This window comes from Morone saxatilis, unplaced genomic scaffold (assembly GCF_004916995.1).
Source record: "Morone saxatilis isolate NCDOM2014 unplaced genomic scaffold, NCSU_SB_2.0 Contig16, whole genome shotgun sequence".
In the NCBI taxonomy this organism is placed as follows: Eukaryota; Metazoa; Chordata; class Actinopteri; family Moronidae; genus Morone; species Morone saxatilis.
Genome location: NW_023339718.1, coordinates 9,130,740 through 9,155,439, shown reverse-complemented (window position 1 = coordinate 9,155,439; position 24,700 = coordinate 9,130,740). Strand labels below are relative to the sequence as shown.

The 24,700-nt window shown below is 40.7% G+C and overlaps 2 protein-coding genes across 5 annotated transcripts in view; both read left to right on the top strand.

Moving 5' to 3' along the window:
- The window catches only part of trafd1 (TRAF-type zinc finger domain containing 1), a gene marked incomplete in the record, with an annotated part of 6,833 nt that extends 4,016 nt beyond the window's left edge, over nucleotides 1-2,817 (top strand). Inside the window, 5 exon segments of the mRNA XM_035658140.1 lie at nucleotides 530-668; nucleotides 970-1,118; nucleotides 1,120-1,160; nucleotides 1,304-1,367; nucleotides 1,729-2,817. Coding sequence (XP_035514033.1) covers nucleotides 530-668; nucleotides 970-1,118; nucleotides 1,120-1,160; nucleotides 1,304-1,367; nucleotides 1,729-1,767 — 432 coding nt within the window.
- Nucleotides 2,818-5,488: 2,671 nt separating this feature from the next.
- The window catches only part of smtnb (smoothelin b), a 48,050-nt gene continuing 28,838 nt past the window's right edge, over nucleotides 5,489-24,700 (top strand). For all 4 annotated transcript variants that reach the window (XM_035658452.1, XM_035658449.1, XM_035658454.1 and 1 more), the window contains exons 1-5: nucleotides 5,489-5,830; nucleotides 19,612-19,769; nucleotides 21,575-21,653; nucleotides 21,751-21,829; nucleotides 22,579-22,658. In XM_035658452.1, the coding sequence (XP_035514345.1) occupies nucleotides 5,780-5,830; nucleotides 19,612-19,769; nucleotides 21,575-21,653; nucleotides 21,751-21,829; nucleotides 22,579-22,658 (447 nt within the window). In that variant the 5' untranslated portion in view covers nucleotides 5,489-5,779. The remainder of the gene's footprint in view (nucleotides 5,831-19,611; nucleotides 19,770-21,574; nucleotides 21,654-21,750; nucleotides 21,830-22,578; nucleotides 22,659-24,700) is intronic.

The window sequence follows — 24,700 nt, the reverse complement described above, 5'->3', positions numbered from 1 at the left end:
GTTATTTATTTGCCCTTTTGTGCCAGGGAACAAAGAAATCTACAAAGATAAGCACTCAACCGCCTTGTTGCAGCTCAATCTATTTCTTTACTCATCCAAGATGTGAGAGGCGTCCGTGCTGCCACATGGAGCACATCGGTAATTGTGTGCAATTTGTGCCACTGCCTGAAGATAAACATCGGCCACTGACATCGATGAATGCCGTCTTATTTGCTGATAGGCTGATGTCCCTCCTTTAAAAATGTGACAGTATTATTGGAAGTAAAACGGAATTCAAATGTGTCTTTTGTAGAGATTTCCACTTTATGGTCTGAACAACCAGCCTGTAAAGATAATGTGTTCCTGAGTGCGACAACAATTTGTAGAAAAATGAAATGGGCAGATTTATTTTGCATTTTGCCAATGGCTGATTTAATATTTGGTCAGGGGAACTTTGACGGTGATGTTGATCCCTGTAAAAACAGGTAAAATGGAAATATTTGTTCCAATCTATTGTGATATTTAATGTTTTGTGTATTTCTATACATAGGACAAGTGTGACATGCGTCCTCAGACTGCCCACCCACTGAACAATCTAACAAAATCATCTGTCAGAAAACCACTGAGCCCTGCTAAACACACCTTTGACGAGTCGTCTCCAGATTTTCAAAGGAGATCAAAGCAGCAAGGTAATGTATTTTCTTTTATTAAAGTAACATAAGAAGATTTGATGAAAGCAAATCAATAATCAACAGAAAATCAGATATTACAATTTTCAGTACAAACTGTAGTCTGTTTGTTTATTTTAGATATTATTATAATGGGGGTCGACAAAATATTAAGTAATAAAGTATTTAATTCAACACAACAAATATTTTACAAGATTGCTTTATATTTTTGAATGATTTGTTGAGGGGGTTTTCTCAGCTCTGTGCATTTGTGTGTTTATTTCATTATTTACACATATCGTGTGTCCTCTTCCACATACAGCTGACTTCTTGGAGGACTTTGGATTTGAGAGAGACACACCACCAGGACAAAACGCAAGGGACTGGCAGAGAGGCTACATTGGACTACCAAGTCAAAGGAAGACGTCCAACTGTAACGTTCCTGTAAAAGAACGACCTCAGCAAGGACTGAGAAGCAGAAGGAGCTCAGTCATCTTTCAGTGACACTGAGAAGTAAAAGCAATAATCAAGTCTTTTAAAAAATAAATTTAAGTGTCATTTATATTACTTTAGCTCTGCTCGAGTATATGTTTGTGCTTTTTTTTTGTAAATACAATTTGAGAGTATATAATCTGATCTTAATGTTTGTCCACCAGACTGCATCTACCAGAAAATCAAGAAGGGAGAGAACGAGGGAACATAAGGAATCCAATGACAAAGGTACACTTTATTCTGTTGTTTCCTGTACATGATGACAGTGCAATGGATGCATTGTCTGTGGGGTTAATGATTTGTGTGTGTCCACGTGGAAACACATGAACTACGTCTGTGCATTCAAGCTGTGAAGGTTGGAAAACTATAGACATTTTACAAGCAGTAAATTGAGATATTGTGATTTGTCTAGGTGTTGTTTTCCCTCTAAACCGCATTTAGTTTAAAATCATTACCCGGCGTTATACAATAGGGAGGTTTACCCAGACAGTGGAAATTCTCCTTAAAGGGTGGATTTTCATTTTAAGGCCATTAAACATACTTTTGCGTCTGTAGAAGGATTTTCAATTGTATTTTTTTCCACTTGCAGTTGCCCAAGAAGCAGAATGAAGAGCAGCAGGAAGAGTGAGAGCAGGAACATCTGGAGAAATAGAAAAACCAAATCTCCTTCTCTGCTTTTCATTTATCTTTTTGCACACTTTTGAGAAATGAAACATATACCTATCTGATAAGTGCCTGTGTGAGTATTAGTATCTTGCAGTTTATATTTTGATGAATTTTACTATTAAAGTCTAAGCAAGTCATTCGGTTTATTCATGCATATTCTGCTTTATTCGTTTCAAATGTTTGTGTGTCTAACATCTAACCTTAACAGATAAATTATAAAATGGATTTTATTTACGCTAATTTGATTTGAAGTTCTTTTTTAACTGTATGTGTCGTGTCATGGCTCATTAAGGACACTGAGAACATCAAACGCAGACACATGACTTTGTCAGTGTGCATTTGTGTAACTTAATCTTTACCTTGTTACTTCGGCCAAGGACATTTTGTTTTCACCTTGTTTCACATGTTTGTTTCTTTCAGGATCTTTCTCAGTGTTCCTGTTGGTTTCTGCATCTTTATGTAACCTAAAGCACTTTGCTAGATTATTTTGTTTAAAAAGGGCTTGAGGAACCGATTTGATAAATTTATGCATCTTTGACCAAGAAAAAAAAACAACAACAACTGTATTATTGAACATTTGTCTTTTTATACTGTTCAACATTTGTCTTTAATACTCTTCAGTAGTATTCTGATTTTTTTTTTTTTTTTTTAATCACAACTATAGAACTATATATGTGGTGTTATGATGAGATGGCTTTTGAAGCCGTGTCTCCTGTTCAATCTTCTGTTAAAGTAGTGTGTAAAATGTCGTGTGCTGCTCCTCCAAATAGGATTTAAGATAGACAAGATGTATTTTGTGTGTAACATAGGGTCCACTTTAGAAATACATATAAAATAGGCAACCTTGTGCCACAGACAGTCAAGAGAGCGTTTTCCTGATTTAACATCCGATCAACAAGCTCAGCTAGTGAGTGTGGGTGGACTCGCAGCTCATGGCTGATTATTCCTGTTAAAGAACAACTATCTGGATGCTCTTTGTCTTGTGTGGCTATTAAATGTTTAATGAAGACATTCATGGTTTCAGTTTGTATTTTGTTAGTTGTTGTTTCATTCCTCCTTGTACGTCTGGCTCACCTCAGATCACCGGTCATGTTACCAAAATCCTGCATAGATGTAAGGCTAAAACATATATTTTTAATTCCAGTACTTTACTACTTCATATCTGCCACAGAGGACTAGAAGGAGCTTTAACAATGCTGCAGTTTTGCATGTATTTGACGTGGCATCATAGTGTGGACACGTTTCCAGTTTAAATTACTGAATTTAGGAAGATTGGAAGAATCTTAGTGAATGCACCATTAATCGTACATAAAAAGCGCCATTAAATGTTTCGGCTCACAAAGTTCTGTTACTGTCAATGGTAGAATAAGAGAATGAAGCATGAAGTATTTAGTATGGGAAGAAATATAGTCGGCCTCTTAAGACCAGTCTGTCACACTGAGTAAATTTGAACAATAAAATATAATACAAGGCTGGAGATAATTGTACCTATTGTAATGTAAATGTTGTTACTTGTGACTGATCATTAACGGGAAAAACAAGCTTAAATATGATTCGTTCTTTATATTTATTGACTGAATAAGGACCAGTTTTTAAAAGCTATTGTAGTTGTTGGTGAAAGAACTTTGAGATACTTTTGGCCTATATAGAAATACTACCTAAGGGAGGGAAATAGGGGAATAAAAATTATATTGCAAAGTGTTGGTCATGTGAGTCCACAAGATTGTGTTTTTAAAATCAAACAGCAAGTGCAGTTGCCTTTACTATTACTACATATAAGTCACAATAAAACTGCAAATTGGACCCTGTCAATGTGTGGTAGCTACCATTACTGAAGAGGTTGTGTGTCCTGTGTATTTTTTCTGTTAAATTACACTTTTCAGTATTGATACATTTTAAATTCCAGTATTTCCACACAATATGTATACATTTGAATACTTTTAGGATAATGAAATAAAGAATCCAGTATTTCTCCACCATACAATTTATTCCCTGGCCTTACTGCACTTAGTCTTTCATTTTGGGAGATAAAGTTTTATTGCTTTGTTCCTTCCAAGAAAGCTTCCTGGTAAGAACTCAGTAACCTGGTACAAATTCTAGGGAAATTAGAGACAGTTATGTAGTTAGTTGTGTTGAGTTTATAAGGAGTTAATTCTAATCATTTCCTTGAATGAAATATGACACATTTAAAGATCCCCTCCAGATTATTGTATTGAGATAAATACAAACAGGCTGTTTGGAACAATAATGTGTGTCTGATATATTTCTTTTTATAATTTCCATATTAAATATGTTTGGGAAACGATTTTAGGCAAGAAATAGGCAACACATTAACAGAATCTTGCTTCGTACTCATACGGTAGCTACGTCCAAAAGCTTTTTTGACTCTAAATTGGACCATAATCTGATGAATAGACATCATAAGGTTTGGAAGAAGACTTGAAACGAGCGATGTAGACCATGAACTCGTTAGAAAACAGTTTACTGAGCTCATAAATCAAGTAAGCAGTCAGGTCATTTTTCCATAAGAGTGAATAGTATTGTGTTTATTGCAGCCAATGGAGCTCCCCCTGCTGGCCTTTACGTAGAACGCAGGTTTTAAGACACCGCGTTGGCTTAACTTTTCCGACCTGGAAGCTCTGTCCATTATATATACTGTCAATGATCTACACCTTCTACCTCATTATAAACATGAATATAGGACACAAGCTGTCTCCTACTTCACTGTAAAGTCCATTATTTACTCACAGTCTCAGTGTCTGTGCACTGGCGGCTTCAAGTTTCTACATCACACTCATTTTTTAAAACTTTATTTGCAAAGATAAACAATGAACAGACACTGTCAGGGGACAGACAGAAATCATAAATTAGTTAAATAAATGTAGACTTTTGATAGCTTTCATATTTAGTAATTTAATGTATTGTTTGACTTCACTTTCAAAATAAAATAAGATGGTTTATAATTGGAAAATTTAAATTTCTGTATGCAGAATTTTGCAAACCGGATCAAATTGATTATATAATATTGATTTATTTTGGTAGAGGGGTCAGAAAAAATCCCCCAAAGAATACATTTTCATATAAAAGGGTACAAATCATAAACAATATACTGGGAAATAAAAGCACAAATATCTTCCCAAAATGAACAAGAAAGGGGACAAAACCAAAATAAATGAATAAATCTTCTGGAGCCAGTTTTTAGTGATGTCACAAATCAAGCTCATAGGCGCCGCCCCTTAAAAAAAAATCAGATTTTCCTCTTTCAGCAAATGAATGTGAAAACATCCTTCTAGTGTCAAACTCTGCACAGACATTATTCGGCACAGCGGAGCTCAAACATCCGACTATATGAACAAGAATAAAAACACACTTTGAGTGGGGGGATGGCTTTAAGTCAAATGTCTGAGTGGTGGATGAAAACTGCATGTACAGACATATACATAATGTAAACACACTGGAATTAATCTTTCATACTGTCTATATTAGATTCCACACACACATACACACACACACACACACACACAGGACTTTGGTGCCTAACAGTGGCACTAATCACCCTCCATACATGGACGCTGTTATGCGTCTTCCCACAGAGCGGCGCGCTTTGAATGAGCGCCGGGAGAAGCCGGGGACGGAGAGGGGCGGGCTTACACCTTTCAGTGGGAATCCTCTGTTCAAAAAAAGCTGCCAACGTCCCCCTTGTAGGAGAGTGTTTTCTGCTTTCACTGCTACCCAACAGACGATAAAAGAGGACCGAAATATGCTCTCCACAAGCGGGACACGGGTTTATTTTCGTTGAGTCTGAAGAAAAAGTTCCTCACTTCTATTACGCTTCAGTTTGAGACAAGAGAGAAGAAAGAAGACGCTGCTACAAGTCGTGCAGGTGGTAGATCTACACGTTGAGCCAGATCACACCGAGATTCAACATCCACCAACCTTCTCGTCTCACCTGAGCCTGACAAAGAAAAGTTAACATGTCTGTGGAGAGTTACTCTGCGCTGGATGAGTCCTCCCTCCGAGCCTTGGTGAGTTAGATGGATGGATGGAGATGCTTCTGAGCAACAGGAGGTTTATATTAATGTTGTATGAGGATGAGGTCTTTAGGTCAGGTGTTACATACTGTAGGGCAGCATCATATCTTAGTTAAAGGGCATCAAACATAATACTATAACATCATTTTTTCACCAATTTGAACAGGTGTTCTGCTTCTTGTTGCTCTGTGTGCATTTACAGACCACAGTACATCATCAGTGTACAGCTGAAAACAACTATTCAGGAAATAACCAGCAACTATTCTGATTCATTGATTAATTGATTCAGTCATTTCTTTATATAATTCTTTGATATCTTTGGGGTCTTTGACTGTGGATCACATTAGGCAACACATTTTAAGAGATCACCTCGGCGTTTATTTTTAAATTTCATACTATAAACAATTAATTAATTGAGAAAATAAAAGGCAGTTTAAAGGATAATGAAAATATGTGTAGTTGCAGATCTAATAAAGAGTGTCTGACCGTAAGAAGTGGGATGAGTAGTAGATTTTCTGTCTCTGTCAAACAGGGATCAGTTTGGTGTTTTTGTGCTTAAACTAGTTTTAAAACCATACATTGATTAATCGATTGGTTTCCAGTGATTTTGATCATTAATTAAGCGTTTAAGTAATTTGTCAAGCAAACTCGCTCTGTGTTTTGCATTGGTGACTGGAAAAAAACAAACAATTTGAAGTTCATATGGACTCTGGGGATATTGATTTGATAGTTACTGACACTGTATAGATAAACAATGTATTGATTAATCACTTAAAAGATTGATCCATATAGAAAATAATAGTTAGTTGGAGCCCAATCTTTATAGATTTATAGATAAAAACTGACTCAAGTAAATGAGATTTCATGTGATTGCTCATGATGACACACAGCAGACATCTATATTACAAAACAGTGGAAGAAAGTAATATTCATTTCACTTGTAGGTGATTCACGTTGATATATTACGTTTTGTTCATTACTGAAACAGACATTATGTCACAAATGTGAGCAACAAATCAGTATTAATAAAGTTAAAAAACAAGACTTCCTGGTTCAGTGACATTAGTCATGTCCTAATTATTTCCTGAGGCAGACGAAGGTAAAACAGTCTGTCTGGCATCCATCATGACACCTGTGCCACAGACACATTTACAGGGACGCATGAGTCAGCCTGTCCTTTAGACATAGTTTCACTGGGTTTGTCTGAATCACACATGCATGCAACATTTGTACAGGAAACATCTGGGTGATGGTGTCCTTACTAATGTTTTTCATCCTGTGATAATGTGAATATATATAATGAGCAATACGGCTGTGTGGTCCATTTGTCACATACATTATCTGATTTGAACTTCTACTGCTTTCCCAAGACTGTGAGCTTTCAAGAAGAGGGCAGAAAAACATTTAGATTTCTGTTCTTGAAGATCAGTAAATGTGACAAGAAAAGGCTGTTTGTGTTACAAAGACTGTTTCCCCAACGTCTGGAATCATCTGGCCAAGAGCTTTCTAATCATGAATCACTTAAAGGTCAAACTTTTATCACAAGTGACATTATAATAGTGGGAGAACAGGAGGATATCGAGGAAATGTTTTCATTTCAGCATAATGATTTACTTTTCACTAGAGTATTGGTTGCTTTGATCAGTACATTTATGGGTTTATTTATAGAGGAACAAAGCAGGAAACAGGGAGTTGAAATGAATGAAGGCTCTTAATGGTCACTACACATCTTTGGCAGTGGAAAGAATGAGAAGATCTCTGAACCTGTGAAGTTTTATAATCCTGAATTTGTTGCAGAGCCCCAGATTTACAGGTGTTTTACATGGGGTTTATTATCACGTGATGCATTGCTGAGGTAGATTCAAAATGCCTCCTCTTCTTAGTGCTGGATTCATGGAGCTGAGCGTCGTCCCCCACAGCTTTCCTCCCTCAGTTGTGACCACCAGCTAAAAGGTCGCCAAGATCCCACAATTTCACTGATGATGTTTGCGGTGACTCGAGTGTCGGGGTTTTCCACAGTGAACTCGGTTTGAAAGGAAACAAACTCTGATTAAACTTCATATGGCGTTGTGATGGAATTTAAATTCTGCTCCACGGAGACCTTATAAAAATCTAACACCTCATTCTGTGGCGTTGGTTCCATCCAGCGATGGTTGAGGAGTTTTTGTGAATTAAGAATTGTTTTTCAGGACACTTGTAAAAAAGATGATAGACATTCAGAGATGCTCAGACTTAATTAAACTGGTAGTAAAAGCCGGGTGGAGGAGCCTCTATTAAACAACCGTTAGGATAACGAACACAAACTCCAGGCCTGTGTTGTACTTAATGATCTAAACAGTCAGAAGGTCATATGGTGGCCTCTCTAACGCCACTAATCCCATCTCTACTCTTCTATTCAAAGCCCAGGCTGCCTTTTATATTGCTCATTTAATCCCCTCCATGGCAACCGGGGAAAGCATTTTTCTTTTCTCTCTGCCACAACAATTATTTAAATATCCACAAAAATAATCAGTTGGTGTCCTGGTTTTCTTTTGGAGTGGTGTGGTGTTTTTTTTTTTGTGGGTCATCTGTCTGAATGGTGCTTAAGATCTGTGGACACAAAAAGACAAAAGCCGCTGAGGCCAGTCGGAGAAAATCTCCTTCACAGCTAAACCACTCCAACCACTATTACTTAAATAGACTTCATCAGCTGACTGCCAGCTCCGAGGGTGATGCTTATCAGTTGTTCTCACCCTGAATCTGCTGTGTGGCAATAGTTTCCTTTCTGCTTGTGTCAAACCTGCAGGACAAGCCAGATCTGCAGGTGTCTGTTATTGTGGCACTTGTGCACCTGCCTACTTAGCTAAGAATAAGGTTTGACTTAAGCATCTGTCAGCCACACCATGATCTCCCCTCTAATTATCTCTGAAACCCCTCCCTGCGGGGCTGCATCATCGGAGGTTTGCAGGAAAAGTCGAAATGTGACATCTTACAAGCTCACAAATGTGTAAAATGTCAATATGCTTGGAATCTGATTGTCTTTTACAGTTTGTGGTCTGCTAATGCACAAGTCTGTGTTTTCATTTTTGAATTGACATGACCGCTTGGAGACTTTTTTCCGCCGTGGCGCCTGCTGGGCTGATTTCACATGCTGGATGTCTCACATAATGATTTGTAACTAGTCCTGCCAGCCCTGTGACCGTCCTTTCTCCCTGGTGAGCAAGAAGCATTCACACGTGTTTAAAATAGGGCAATTTCACTCTGTGGTCCGGCCTCTGTGATACATGGGACCCCTGGGCCTTCGTTTTTATGGCTCTCTGGACCCTTTGTGCGTTGACAAGGGCTCAGCGGTTACAGTCGGAGAGGAAGAATGGGTTTGTTTTGTAGGCTCTCGGTACAGTCCCAGGTTCTCCTCACCCCCCAGAGACATGGTCCAAAATGTCAGCCTCATCATCAGGAACGAATAAATCGGAAAAATTATGCTGCATTATATAACTGTCTGGGACACTTTAAGATATATGTGCAGTGTGTTTTTTTTATGTTGATGTTGTAGAATTTTCCTCTTTCTACATTTTAAAATTAGCAGTAAATATAGACCTACAGCAATTAGTCAATCAACAGAAAATGTAATGGAAACTATTGTAAAATAGAATAATTGTGATTTTTAGGCATATATGCCTAACATTTACTGGCCTTAGCTTCTCAAATGTAAAGATTTGAGGTTTTTTGTAGAGAATAAGAATAGAATTAAGAATAATCAGCAGGTTAACTGATAATGAACATTTGTTGGTTGCAGCCCTAAAGTAAAGTTTCAAGGGAAAATCTTCAATTGCAGGAGCGTGATACCGCAAGACTTGACCTGAGTCTTGTCAACAATCAGAAAAAAAGAGTTTTCTTTCTCCAGAGAGGCTGCAGAGTACAAGCTGTTGCATGCAACAGATCTCCCTTTGAATACAACTCCCCCACTCGTTGCCACACACTCACAAAAAGAAAAGAGTCAGTGAGTGTTTTATGCTCCTGACCACTGATAACACCTGCTGCCTCTGTGTTTATGCTGGCAATTGGTGAACATAACTGCCTTTGACCTCAGTGGATGTTTACAGGGTGTTTTTGCACGTGTTTCTGTGGAAAAAAATGTTTAAACTCCAAACAGAGTTCACAGTGCACACCTGATTGTTTTTCTTTTTATGCTGAGTCTGTCATCATTCTCACAGGTATTTACTCCCCTCGCATTTACACAAAGCATTTCCCGTATGATTAAGTTTCAAGGGTATCAGCAAGGAGGTAATGAAGAAAAAGTCTGTGAACAATCCAGGGCCAGTTTTTCCTTCTAAACTGACATTTGAGAAACAGAGTTATCTACACAGTTGCAGTGACAGTTGAGTTATGGCCTGCAGACTTCAGCCTCTGACAGTGAATATTCACACACAAGGCCAGGGAGCAGAGAGATAAGAAGTCTCTTGTTTGTTTGATAAAACAGGAAACTTTTGTTATAAATAGCCGGCCATTATTGGCTCTGAAAGGATGAGAAAAGAGAAGCAGTGAACTTTGAGATGAGCATATAAACTTCACCAAAGTCTATTTTTGGTCTGTGGCCTTTAAGTTTGTTGCTCTGGAACAATGATTCACAGTAAATGGGACACACTTTCAGATGTATTTTAGCAAACATTTACATCACTTTTAAAGTTGAAATTGAGTTCAGAGTGTCGTATTTCCTTATTAAAGAGGATACTTGGTATTGTTTTGTCATTTTGAAATATTGGTTGCTTTAGAAACGTAAGCTGGCATTTGAATATGAGGAGCAGTATCTCATTAATAAAAAGGAAACCAGGGGCTGTTTTGTCATTATAAAATATCATAAGAGAATAATGTTGGCAGTCTGACTCTTAGTATATTAAACAAACCTCAAAGAGGCTGATAAAGCGTCAGTGAGGTAATGTTATTATTGAATTAACAGTTTTCTTATGGTTCATGTCTGCAGTGAGGGAACACATTGAAAATATCTTAGCTCATTTTTTGTGACGTTGATAATGGAACAAATGTGCTAACACTCCCTCGCACCAACGAGAGGCTCAATTCCCTGCACAATTCCTGAAAAGTACCCTGTGAACAAATTTATGTTGACATCATAGACTGTATAATTAAGAAAAGGCGTAGTGTCTGTGACATCTGTGACATGTGGTCGGTCCTAGCTGTCGCCATCTCACTCTGTCATGACTCCGCTGGCTCCCCGCTAATCTAAAAATGCAAATTTGTGTAGCGAAGGTCGAGCTGAGGCGGGCTGAATTAAGCCTGGTAACTGAAAACAGCCACTTGTGGTACCCACCGGTCACTCAAAAGGTCCATACCCTTAATTTTGCAAGTGAGATATGTAGCCATTCGTGGAAATTGGGAAATTAGCTATAGAAACCATTCTATAGCAAGTTTTCTATACCAGGCGGTAAATACGTTCTGTAAAGTTGGGAATTTTGATATGGAGCCCTGTGGAGATCGACTCACTTCTGTAGCCAGCCTCAAGTGGACATTCAAAGAACTGCAGTTTTTATTACTTAGTTTTGGCTTAATTTGCAAACCATTGGAGGTTGCCGCTTAGTTGATATTCACTGTGTACATGTAGGAGAAATTCTTGAGTTGAATTGACATTGAGAGCATTTCTATCCTCATAGCAAGGCCGATTTGGTTTTCCATATATATTATGAATCTTGCAATGTTTGCATCCATGTTTTTCTACTTCACCAATTTTGTCAGGATATTTTTTTATATTTCCTGGCTCTTTAGCTCCCCCAACTTAATCTGCAGAATAGCGTGAAACCAGCGGCAGGAAGTTGAATCGCGTCGCCCACGAGCCCATACGTCGGCGTGTGTGTGCATGATATATATACAAAAGGGGACCCACTTGTAAAAATATTGCTCCACAGGGTTTTAAGGTTCAGTCAAAATGCAGTCAGTGGTGAGATATTGGGCATTGTGGAGGGAGGAAACAGCAGAAATAACCTGTGGTTACAGAAGGCCAAAAAATTGCAGCTTGACGAACTGAGGCAACACCAGCTGCTACTGCTGTAGAAAACTGACCTCTATCATATGCTCTGTGCTGTATAGACTCAACATATATTTACACAGTATATTCTGCTTTGATAAATGGGGGTGTTAATTAAGGGGTGAACACATTTTTGTAAGAATCAGATAAGAGACAGACCCTGCTGTCAGAGCTGCTCTGGTCTTTTCGTTTGTGTGATAAGTGATCCAGCAGAGACCGTTTCTGTCACTGCTCTCCGTCTGTCTGGATCATCATTCTGCCAAATGGAAAAGGTCTGGATAAGGGATTGAAGGTGTGCATTTTATCCTCTGTCTCCTTCGCTACCACCGGGCGTCTCTTGCAGGAGAAATCCCAGTTTAAACTTTAATGCTTTAGGCACTCAGAGGGGGACAAACTCTCTAAGGTCCTGTTTACTTTTTTCCAGGTGTTTTAGACTCAGACGAAACACTTACCAGATGTGGTCAGTCTGCTTTTTGACTTCTGTTTTAGTGGATTGATTATGGAGCTTAATCTATAAACTCAAATTGAACATTCTGTGTTTAATTTTTGCACAATCATGAGATTTAAGCTGAAACCTTATCTGCTTAAGATGAAATGAGGAAGCTGTGTGTCTCTCAGGGGGACAAGATGAGATGCTCTTAAGATGCCTTCTGATGTTCATTTGCTTTATCCAAACACAGATTCTCAGTTATATGGTACCATAGCAGGGCTTTGGTACAGTTTCAGCAGTTGTTGGCTTTACATTGGAACACTAAGGTGTGGCTCTGTTTGTAGAGAAAAAGGGCATACAGGAAACGACATGCAGCTCTCTGCAGGATCAGAGATGTTTGGGCTTTTTTTCTGCCAAGTCATATACTGAGTTAAACCAGAAGAAGAAAAGTTAAATATATCCCATTTTACCAGCTTGGTAAAGTATGGTACTTTTTAAATGGAAGAGAGATAAAGCGAAAGATGCAGTCAGAGCAGAGAGAAATGTAGAAACACTGTGGTTTTGGCGTTTTCTATATCGACTCCCCCAGGAAAGAGCCATTTCCTGAGATCCACTAGAAATCGTCCAGCGGATGTTGATGTTTTGCTTTCCAGCCCACTGTTGTTAATGTTGTGGCATTTTTAAGATAGAACAGCTGATCTGTAAAAAATGTAGTTTGGCTTCGTCTGTCTGTCATTGTGCGACTCTCACTCCCGTTGTTATACTTACTGTGGATTTTCAGAGTCAGCATGACTGGCTCTCATGGATCTATTAGAACAAACTGTTTGTGCCCTGCAGACTCCCAAAGTGCTCTCACTCCCCCGCTGTTTCCTCCCATGAAACATCCCTCTCACCTCCTGGCTCTTCCCTCATTAAACAAAAAGAGTTGGTCACGCAGGGCTCCAGTTTGACCAGTGATGTCCCATATTTGGCGAAGATTCATCATGCTGTAGCTCCTGCTGTGACCTGCCTCTGCTCACAAGACGAGACCAGTTGAAGTGCAGGACCCAATGCAGTCTTTCTTATCTCTTTATTTACAAAGGTTCTTTCCTGCTGAAATCTGTCATACTGTATCAGATCCTCTGCTTATGACCACTGTGGGAAGCTGTATTGGGACTGTATTTACAAAGAGTGGACAGCTCCTTTCCTCTGTCGGCTTATTAGGTATTATAACGTTGAACTCAACAGAATTACAGAAACTGTAAAATGGGAAAAACATTTTTGGACCAATGCAATGACATTGGAGATCGAATATAATTGCACAGAAATTGGCATCCTGATACATTAATTGTACAGATAATTTGACTGGGAAAATTCCAGCGGTTGATGTGTTTTATTTGTCAAATAGTTTCCTCCATTTGTTGAATGGTTGGAATTCTTTGACTGTGTGGAGAGTTTTATTGGGGAAAAAGAAAAATCTGGGAAAGAACAACTCAAGTCCATTAGATTAGATTAAGTAGTTTGGATGTAACAGGGAATGATTTTGGTCTTAAAATTTTCTAATCTAATAATTAAGGGGAACTGCACTGATTTTATATGTTGGGGAATACCACTGTCTGAGCCCAAAGAGGGAGCTGCATGACGTCTGATAAATTGCCTCAAGTGATGTCAGTTGTAATGCAGAAGATTCGGCATCATTTTAATTCATTTGGGGATTTTATATGTGCAAAATTGAGGCAATAAAATATTAAAGCACTGGCAGTTTGCTGGCTGATATGAAACCTTTTAGATGAGGCCAGCTCCTGAATGTGGGGCGCACTTGTTCTGACCAGGCTGGTAACTGACCTGGATCCCTCTCTGTGACCTGACCTGCAGCTCTAAAGACAAACACATTCAGAGGGGACAAAGTGTGTGGAGCCAGACGGTTGAAATGGGCCAAAACGTCTCACGGAGGCAGTGGATCTAGCCCAAGAGAAATATATTACTCTGTGGCTGACTGACCGTTAGAGTAGTTAGATTGGAAATTATTTTGAAGCACGTAGCTGAAAGGTCAGTATTTTGTAGTTTCAGAGCATTGACCGTGCATGCACAATCAAGTGTGTGCTGATTAATCCATCAGCATGTGGAGTCCACTGCACTAATGTAAGTCATTAACAACATGTGAGTTCAGATCTGTCTTCAGTGCGTCATTACAGGCCCATAGAACATGATGGCTGTACCTCCCTCTGACCCACATGCATTCCTCCATGCATCCATTCTTTATGCCTGCTACCTCAACTGTAAAGGGGACACTGTTTTCCCAAGTCTGCTCTGGGCCTCTGTCCTACCATCCAGTTATTAATAAAGGTTAAGCTTTCCCACACGTGTAGCCACACTCACAAAGACCACGTTGCCACATGTGCAGTAATCTTTCTTTCTCCCAGCTTGTATATATTTCACGAGACAATGAAGGTTCAGTATGCCGTGCAGCACAATGAGTTTCAAACTTGAATCTGGTTTGTTTCTTTGTTAATTTTTCAGCCGAGAGGTGACTGAAACTCCCTTTTATGAGAAACCAGGAGTACCATGCCTTGCAGCGCTCTTATGTATCCTGATTATATTCCCATTTTTCAGTGGGTGTGGTGTATGTGCACTGGCCTACTGTATGCAAGCATTGTTTTCCTGAGGCGTTGAGAAATGATTTATAGGCTTCCACCTGATTCAGATTGGAATTTTGGCCCAAAGCAAGGCAATAAACAGATTCAAGGGTGGAAAAAATATATTGTTTGAACTTTCTCAGCCTTTCTCGATTGTTTATTTGTATCTGTCTCAATGTCTGTAGCAGTCTGGCTTTCTTGGTGGCGGCTCGCAATCCACTTCAGCTCTGCTACCAGGAGTGTCCCGTGTGTCCTTATAAGGGAAAACTCACTTGTGGGCTTTGACACAAGTGAGTTTAAAGCACTGATCCGATCTGCTGCCTGGCTGCACTCTAACCTCAGCCTGCTCTGGAAATTATTACTGTAGCCCTCATTTCATGCGCAAACACACAGTACCCCCTACCTCTCACTCACACCCATGCACGTGGACTCACATGCGGGCACACACATTTCTTGCTGAAAGTATACATATTCCTCGGTTTCTGAGAATTTGCTCGACACGTTGCAGTTCACAAAGTTTTAAGTGTTAAGTACAAATACAGCCGAGCACATGAGCGCCCACTGGGAGTCAAAAGGTCGGGACTTGGCCTGAGGGGTTGTTGTGCTCCCAGACGGGGCTGGGTTTTGACCTTTTGTAGACCGCAGCACAACTGGAGAGACACACATATAGTATGTAGGGCTTCAATAATCCTGGCATCTATACCAAAATGTTTCCTGATTTCTTTGAGGAATATTCACGTTTTCAGTCTGTCATTGCAACACAGGCAAGGTTATGAGTTAAAGGACCAGATTGCAGACTGTTTAAGCTGAAAGACAGCTCAGATATCCAGTAATCCATGTTTGAGTTGCTGTGAATAGATGCTCTAATAAAGGCAGTAGAGTAGGGGGAGGAAATTAAGACAAATCTGAACTTGTACAATATTTGCTTTCTATTTTCAGTCATTTAGTGGAGTGGTCTCTCTTTTCACTTCCACAGATTTAACTTAATCCTGTTTCAGTGCTGCGCCCACAGGTAGTCGTTACAGCATGTGCATTGAGCTCATCTATGGACAGCAGACCCACTAAATAGTAGCTCAGTATATTTTAACTACCTGAGGAACCTTGACTTATTGCCATATTATGCCACTTCTGAGGCTGTTTCCATGTGTGCCGCAATAAATTAAACCTCACAAACTTAAAAATCATATTTAAATCCGTTCTGCTCGCGTTTAGCAGATGAGTTCAGAGGGTGTTTCCGTCCTCAGGAGTGTGTCACCAGCTGGTCGGGATTACCGCTAAACCATGAACGCTTTCTAATTGGCTGTGATTGATTGAGCTGGTTCAGTCGAATGTCTTTGGATAGGTTTGAGGTTTTGACTCCATAGAAAGCTGCTACTCGGCAGGAAATGACTCAAAGCGACCAACAGTGCATTGCAAGCCTTAGCAGGCCTGCTTGTTGTGAAACATCAAAACATTTTTTTGTATCTCCTCACCCCAGTGTGATTGTTGCCACATAAGGTAATCATTTTCTAGATTGTATCAGTAGGTAAGTGCATTTGAATAAAAAGAGTTGGGATCTGCAAGCATTGCCTTGAAGCAGTTGCATCAGTCAACACCTCCTCCATCCTTCGCCTGACATTGTCTCTCCCCGGCTGAGTCAGGTGACCCTGCCGAGGCCTGCAGGTGTGACGGTAGCTTCCTGAGAGCCGGTGACGAGTCTTCAGTTATTACAGCAGACCACAGCGTAACATGACTATCCCCCCCCTTGGTTTGAAAAATGCCCTTGGAGGTGGTCAGTGGTGTAAGGTGCTGTCACTGTGTAACTAGATCGATTTTCCCCCCCTCTCCTCCCACTGACACAGTGCACTCACTGTAAAGTCCTCTGTCATGTGGAGGATTTTGTCAAATGGACTCTGTTTTTACATGAGCGTGTGTTTCTGTCTCTGGTACTTTTAACGGTTATACTGTTTTCTTTGGCAGGCGTCCAACTTTAAGGTGTGTTTTATTTGCTTGGGTTACGCCCACTCGTCATTGCCTTCCTGCGCAGGGAAGTTATTGGTCAACTTTTTTATTTTTTTTTATTTTCCTCTTTTTAAATTCGTAAAGAAGAAGTCAGTTACAGCTGCTGGCCGTGTGCCAACTGGATTGGTTGAATTAAGTGTATACATGTTGCAACCAATCCAAACTGACTCGATGTGCAGCCAAACTGTGCACTGATTCTTGTGTTGGAGCAGGTAAAAGTCAAAGTGCTGACGTGCATGTAGGGATTGTTTTTCATCTCTCATCATCACATTGTGACTTTAATTCTCCTCACTGTGCTTGTATTTAGAAAGATTAGTATAACTGAATTGGACAGTTATAGTCTGCGCTCTATCACGTGCTCTGAGTTTGGAAGTTGTCCATGAACCTTTTTTCTCACTGTTGGACATTTTGCTTCTGATAGGCACAGTACATAGGCCAAACATGCTGCCTGTTTTTAAATGCTAGGCAGAATTTACTGTTTCTGAGAAGAGGCCCAGGCCCGAGGCTGTTATATCTCCAGTAATAAATAAATAAATCAGTCAGTCCTAAAACTTGGCAGCATGCTTGCTGTATAATCACATCATTACATTCATTCAGCACTATGCTTGACAGTGTGGTAACATACAGCTCCCTTGAGTGTTCTGTGTGTGTTTGTTTGTGTAGGCATGTGAGACAGACACCGGACAATGAGTAAAACGAGCAAGTGTGAACTCATATCCTCTCTCCCATCCTTGCTTCACAATCAAAAACCCGACGCGGTCGCTCCTGGTTGCTATATCATCTCACTGCTGGGTTGGCCTCAAACCCAGTTCCTGATCGGCAGACTTCACTACCATCTCTTTTCCTTGTGAGTCAGCAGGAATGTGAGGAATGACCCTGCGAGGCCAGGCCATTTCCCACCCAGCTCTCATCTGCCCATTTTTAGGCATACCCAAGCCCAGCTTCTCTTTCGTTTTTTTCTCTTTTTCACTTTGTCATCCTTTCTCTTTGTTAACCGCTTTGCTTTCCACTTATCCTTCTCCTCTTTCTTTATATGCTTTCTTCTTTTCTGAGCACTTTCTCCGCTTGCACTGCATTGCATTATTTTCAGTCAGCTCAGCACTTTAAATTTCCACAAATTATAGTATATAGGAGAGCCCCTCGGAGCTAGTGCAGCTTGGGCTGCATATTTTAATCAAACCACAGCGAGACCTCAAAACCACTTGCCTTCTTCATCTCTTGTGAGACCCCCACCCCCTTCCTCCTCCAGGCCCAGCAGGGGGGGAGCACCAACTCCCTTTTCAACCCACCAGGGTGTAAGGCTTAGCTTAACAACCACATCCAGCTCCCTTTAGTAGAAACCAGTTGGCATGCAAAGGTTTCTGTCTTGACTCTGCAGGTTTTAACTGGTGCAGCAGGAAACCTTAAAGTGTGTGTTTGTGCGTGAAGTGTATCCGAAAAGCCTTCCAGAGGAGCAGGAGACGCTCATCCCAGCATGTGCTGACAGGTTCCCGCTGTCGACCAAAAGAGAGATCTGTCTCTCACATGACAGGAGAGGGCTCCCTCTCCCCTCCCATGCTCACGGCTGCCGCTAACATGAAAGCATCCATCTCGCCGACTGGTGTGTCTGTCTGCAGGCGTGCTTTTATACACACACTCACACACCTTAATTACTCCTCTTTTGCTTGAAAAAATAAACCCTTTAACTAATAGTCACTCAGAGCAATGAAATGGCTCAGTGAGTGTTTTTAAGTGAGCCACTTCAACGTCTGAGTCTCTGGGGCCTCCTGCAGTCTGGCTACTGTTTAACTGAGGTGAATTACAGCCAGAGAATAAGAAGAAGACACCTGGGTGAAGGTTTGACCCAGAGAGCTGAACGCACTTCTTTTTTATAGCTGAGCACCAGCTGTTGGCGTGCCTGTTTCTCATCCTCTGCTCCTTGCTCAGGTGGTCCTGTCTTTTCACATTAGTGTAGTCAGATCACTTGTCATCACCAATCTTTCGTCGGCCCTGCTGACCCTGTAACTCCGTGCCTCACATTTAAATCTAAGCCAGGGCTGTTTAGTCTAATACTGTCTGCATGTCACACACCTGAATCAGCTCACATTAGCATGCAAACATGTTCCCACTGACCGTGCTAACTTCCTGATAAACCAACTTGTTGGAGGCAAGTCAGATAGTCCTCTGGGGGGCGTGAATGTCGCACAAACTTTCATGGCAATCAGTTGTTGTTTAAGTCCGGACCAAAATGGTGGAACGACCAACGGACAGGCCAGTAATGCTACCCTAGTGCAGCTGAAAATCACAAACTCTCTTCAAATCTTCTCCATTTTCACTCTTGCTGGACAGCTGTGCGTTAGGGCAGATTGTTTCAAAGACTGCCTTTTCTTATAAACAAGTGTGTTATTGTCCTTCATTGACAGGTTTAATTACAGAGGGCAAGAGGCGGCAACTTGAAGGTTGAGCTACGACTCTACTCAGCTTATTCACCGCCCTGTACTTACACAGAGAACAGGCCTGTGACCCTTTACTGTAGCAGAGCATTCTTATATAACTGTGTGGCCATTTCCTCACCATCTGTGGTGTACTCGCTCACAGATTCAAATATTGGAGGGACAAGTGGCTTATCTTTGCAAGCCAAATGTTTGGCATCCTGCTGTGTTGGCACACTTTTTAACACTTGCATTTGTCTTCATGCGCTCTTTTTGTTGGTCTTTTTATGTTTCACGTGCAGCTGGATGGAACCGTGGATCTGGACGAGAGGCGCCTCATCCGTTCAGCCATCCGGGAATTGAGGAGGAGGGAGATCGAAGACATGGAGGCTGCTCTGGCCAGCAAGAGATTTAGACCCACACGCCTCAAACAGCAGGAGGACAAGGAGAATCAGCACAGGTTAGACCGAACACACACACACACACACGCACGCACGCACAGACCTAATAACAAACTGCACCAGTCAGGTGAACTGGAGATGCTGAGAAAACAGTCATAAACCCAGATGCAGCACTTTCCTTACTCCAGTGGGAAAAGGGAAAAGTCTGGAAAAGTCAGATCAGACAATCACAGGGGACTGCAACCACAGCACATTTTCAATTTTCCATTGTGTGTGCACATTTCACAGTAAATACTTTTACTTTTAAAAGTCTGTCCTTATGTCAGATTATCTGTTAAAGTTTAAGCCAAGAGAGTCAGACTGAAGGAGTTTTTCTCATTTATTTGTCGTACTTATGGTTGGTTTGGCCTGCTCAGGTCAGTAATACACATTTCCCAGCACCTGTCATTCAGCTGAGGAATATGGATGAGGACATAACTCGGCTCTGATGTCACCTTTGCCATTTTGACAATAAACAAGAAGCAGCAAAAACAGGTTATTGAAGAAGATCAGCTTGATGTTAATATAAACATTTTGATTATTTGTATTTTATGGAGCCATAGAGGAATACATAAAACCTTTTTATTAGAATGAAATAGAATTATTAGATGTTGTGATATATGTAGTTTTCAATGCTTTTCCTGACAAACTTGAGCGAATGTATCACTACTGAACTTTTTCTGATTGGCTCTGCTTACTGAAGAATTCCTAAAATCTGTCCAATCATACCAGTAACATTTAAACTGGAAAGCCGACATTCAGCCGTTTCTACTGCTTCATGAGATTAGAGAAGCTACTGCTGTTAATCAATCAGCATCATACCAAAACAACAAAATTACATTAATTTGACAACCATCATAAAGCTTCTTTTGCTCTCCTTCACTATAGTATTTGACAACAAATTCCCCTCTGTGGATGAAATCCTAAACTCTGCAGACCAGGATCAACTTGGTCTTGTTACAGGTGTTAATTAATAACCGGTAATGTCTCTACCAAAGATTTAACACTGGACATTGGATGTGAATAAGATGCTCAATTTTCTGCAGTTGTTCTATTTCTGTGTCACTTTTGAGACCAGTGGCTGGGTCTAATCATTTCCATTCACTGCTGCTCTCAGATGACTTGGGTTACAATAACAAAGGAGGTGCCTCACTGAAGCTGCAGGAGGAAGCATACCTACTTTACCAAATGCATGCACGTGTGCACGTTAGGATGCACACATGCGCGCACACACACACACAGACACACAGACACAGACACACACACACACAGAACACACACAAAACACACACACACACAAACACCACAGCACACACACACACACACACCCTGTCTGAAAGTTGCATTATCCCGTGCCTCTCAATGGTGGAATGTGAAGTATTCCACTCAAACATGCCACACATCCATTATTGCGAACGACTAGAGGAAAGAAAAGAGAATGAGAGAACTGCAGCAGTGAGTAATAGTATGAGTATTATGAGTAATAGAAACCGACATAAGAACGAGCGGTCAAAAGGCTAAAAAAAAGGGAGGACGAGAGCAGCTTTTTACAGGCACTGTGTGTCATTGCTGTCAGATCTGTTGTATCAGTTTTTCCACGTGCGATTTGGGAGCGTTTCCTCTGATGGATTTCTCCCGGCTAAGAAAACTTAGCTTGGAATTCTGCTGCCTGTTTCTATCTTTTGCTGCCTTTCCCATGCGCAGGCCTCTGGGGTATAGTCTGTATTTTGTTGTTTTTAAGATACTATAATTTCCAGTTTGCTACTTGCTTCATGAGCACAATCGTAATGACGTAACTACTTCACTGTCTTTTTCTCTCGCTCAGGTCAGAATCCAGTGATAACTTGGACGTCCTGTCACGAAAACTGCAATCAATCCAGGACATCGATGAGCTCACGAAAATGGTGAGAATTAAATGACAAAAACCCTAAAATATGTTTCCAATCAATGCTTGTCCTGTGTGCCCTGACATTTTGTGTGCGCGTGTGTGTTTGTGCGAAGCTCCGTGCCGCCAGCGAGTATGAGGAGAGAAAGATGATCAGAGCAGCCATCCGACAAATCCGAGATGAACAACAGCTAGGTGAGTCCAGCTGTTTGTTAAATGCGATACCACTTGTCTGGTTCAGCTGAAACTTAGAAAGACGCATCTTTTCAATGACAGCAACATTTTAGGTTGATGTATTTTGTCACTGATAAAAGGCAGCTTCAACGCTTAAACTGATTAGCCTGAAGAGGGTGCTGTAAAAATAGAGTTAAAGGTCAAAATGTTAGAATTTCAAAGGCCATAATTATGTTCGGGTTGAAACGTACATCTATTAGTCTTCACAAGGCGATCCATATGTTAAATTTTAAAGATAATATGATATGATGTTCTTCATGAAATTACAGTATTTATTTTGGCAGCCACTGGTTGACTATTGGCACTGAAATTACAGGTAACTCCTTAACTGACAGTTAATTCAAGTTTTAATCATTTCTTCAGAACCCATAATTATTGGGTAATTACATATTCGTACTGGGTGTGTATTCATTATTCATGTAGGAGAAATAGCGGTCTGTCTGTGGTCGCTATAGATACTGTGGCACATCTACCTGTGATCAGATAATGGATTCCTGTCATTCCTTAGCGCTGTCTGGTCTTTGTGAGGCCCCTGTCACTCTAAAACACTACAATACATGAGCAGTGTGATGCATACCGCCTCCTTCTATGGGGCCATGTCAGGGTCAAACAATATTGTCCTCCTAATTACACAAATGACCCGAAGATTGACACCAGATGGGATAATGATTCTAATTATTGTACTGCTGCTGCTGTGTGTCCATTTTTAGGGACTGTGGAGCGGGGTAAAGGTCCAGGTCGCTGCCTGGAACCCGAGAGTGTGGAGCCCCAGAGCAGCATGGGAACTGGGGTGAGTACAGCAGAGTTGATAGAGCAATTGGAGTCATTTATGGTAGGAAAATTATTAAATGTCAGAGAGTTATACTAATTTAGTCTGAACATCACATTACAGCTGACGGGTAAACTGTCTCAAGCCTAATACTTACTCGTGTCAGCTTCTATTTGCAACAACGAACCGAGCACAGAGCAATTTGCGGGCGCTGAGTTCGTTTACATGGCAACAGTGACCACTGAGGTTATTCTTCTGCCACAATGAAGAATGCAGCAAACAACAACAGACATTGTGACTTGAGTCACACACTGTGTGTTAAATGTGGCTACAACACATGCACACACACACACACGCGCACACACACACAAAACACATGCTTTGGCCACGGAGTAAAGAATGTTGTTGTTTTTTTTTTTTACATCCTCTTTCAGGTTTGACCAAGTATGAGGAGAAAGATCAAATTTACTTTAAGCCTGGTGTTTAGTGAAGGCAGTGATTTGTTTTTGGTAGAGGCCGACGTCCCTCCGTCACTGTCATTTTTTTGCACACATCTCTCTCTGCAGCTGTTCACACTTTGAGACAGTTGCACAAGGTTTGCAGTTGCAGATTTGAAGTTTAAAGTGAGGCTGTGTGAGAGAGACAAGAGGTTAGAAGAATTTAAAGGCTTTTAATTTTATTTTATCTGATTTGATCAAATACTTTAATTGTGTTGTTGCATTTTGATGGCTTTGGCTACATCACACGTTTCTGAATCCTTCTCTTAAACTCCAGACTTCAGTCTCCTCTCTGACGTCTCTCTCAGCTGATGTGCCCTCTAGTGGATGATAGCAGATTGTTTTTTTTTTTCAGAGTTGAACAAAACTTTTATCTTTTTCAGCAGAACATATTGAATTACATGGTTGCTTCAGTGAACAAATGTAAAGACGCAAGGGCTTAGCTGTTGGAAGAGTCTGCCATGGCGCTGATGTTATCTTATCTGCTGAGTTTGATCACAGTTTTCTGATGAAGGCTGTTTCCAGTGGATGAGATTACTGTGTGGTAAAACAAAGTCAATTCTGACGTTATGCGGTCACTGTAGTTGTTACTCAAGCCTATTGAGTGATTGAAGTGGAGGAATACCTACTGTATCTACACTTTGAAGGAAAATACTATCAGTCACGTCATTAGTGTTCTGGTGGTTCATGTGATAGCACCCTTTTTTCCCGCCAGAGTGATATAAAGGAGGAGAAATGAAAGGCTGTTCGTATCAATCCCATTGTCTGATGCAGCCTGTGCTTTGCTTGCATGCATTCCTTTGTCTGTGTGTGTGTGTGTGTATTGTCCTGAGATAGGAAGCGATGATAGCATGTTGGCGTCACAGGATGCTCTAACATTCAAGCCTTTTTACCTCACTTCCTGTAAGACAGCTGAGTGGTACGGTGGTGGAGTTGTGAACTACCGATGGTGGGCTGGATGAGGGAGGGGGGTGGTTGGAGGTCTGGATCAGACAGACAGACAGGCAGCCCACCAGCTGTGCCTCAGCAGTGTAGTCTGCGCTGGAATGGGGACGTGGCCAAAAACAACATCAACCAGCAGCAGCAGGGCTCCTTCCACTGACATCACAGCAGCGGATCTCTTTGAGCTGCGTGCAATTGTCCCGTGGCAGATGGAGGTCCTAGATAGGCCCTCCGCAGCAGCCAAACGCACACGTAAACACACACACGCGCACCGTATGTGGACACTGCCAGCATCTTGAAACAAACACCGGCTCAAGAACTTGTGTAACAAAAACTTAAGATGGAAAATATATCAAATATATGCAAGTTTAATTAGTGGATTCATTTAGCTGTTAATTAAACACCCAATAGAAGTTAATGACTGTTTTTAATAGGAATGATTAACATGCTGGGATAGCTGACGTACAGTAAAAGTTTCCTTTTGCGCAGTTGGATGAAGCTTTACCGTAACAGCTTGTAAAACAACTTTAATTATATATATATATATATATATGTAGCAAAAAAATCCAGTAGGAAAAAGGATCTTTATTCATGATTTTTTTTTTTTAAAAGAGCAAAATGTTG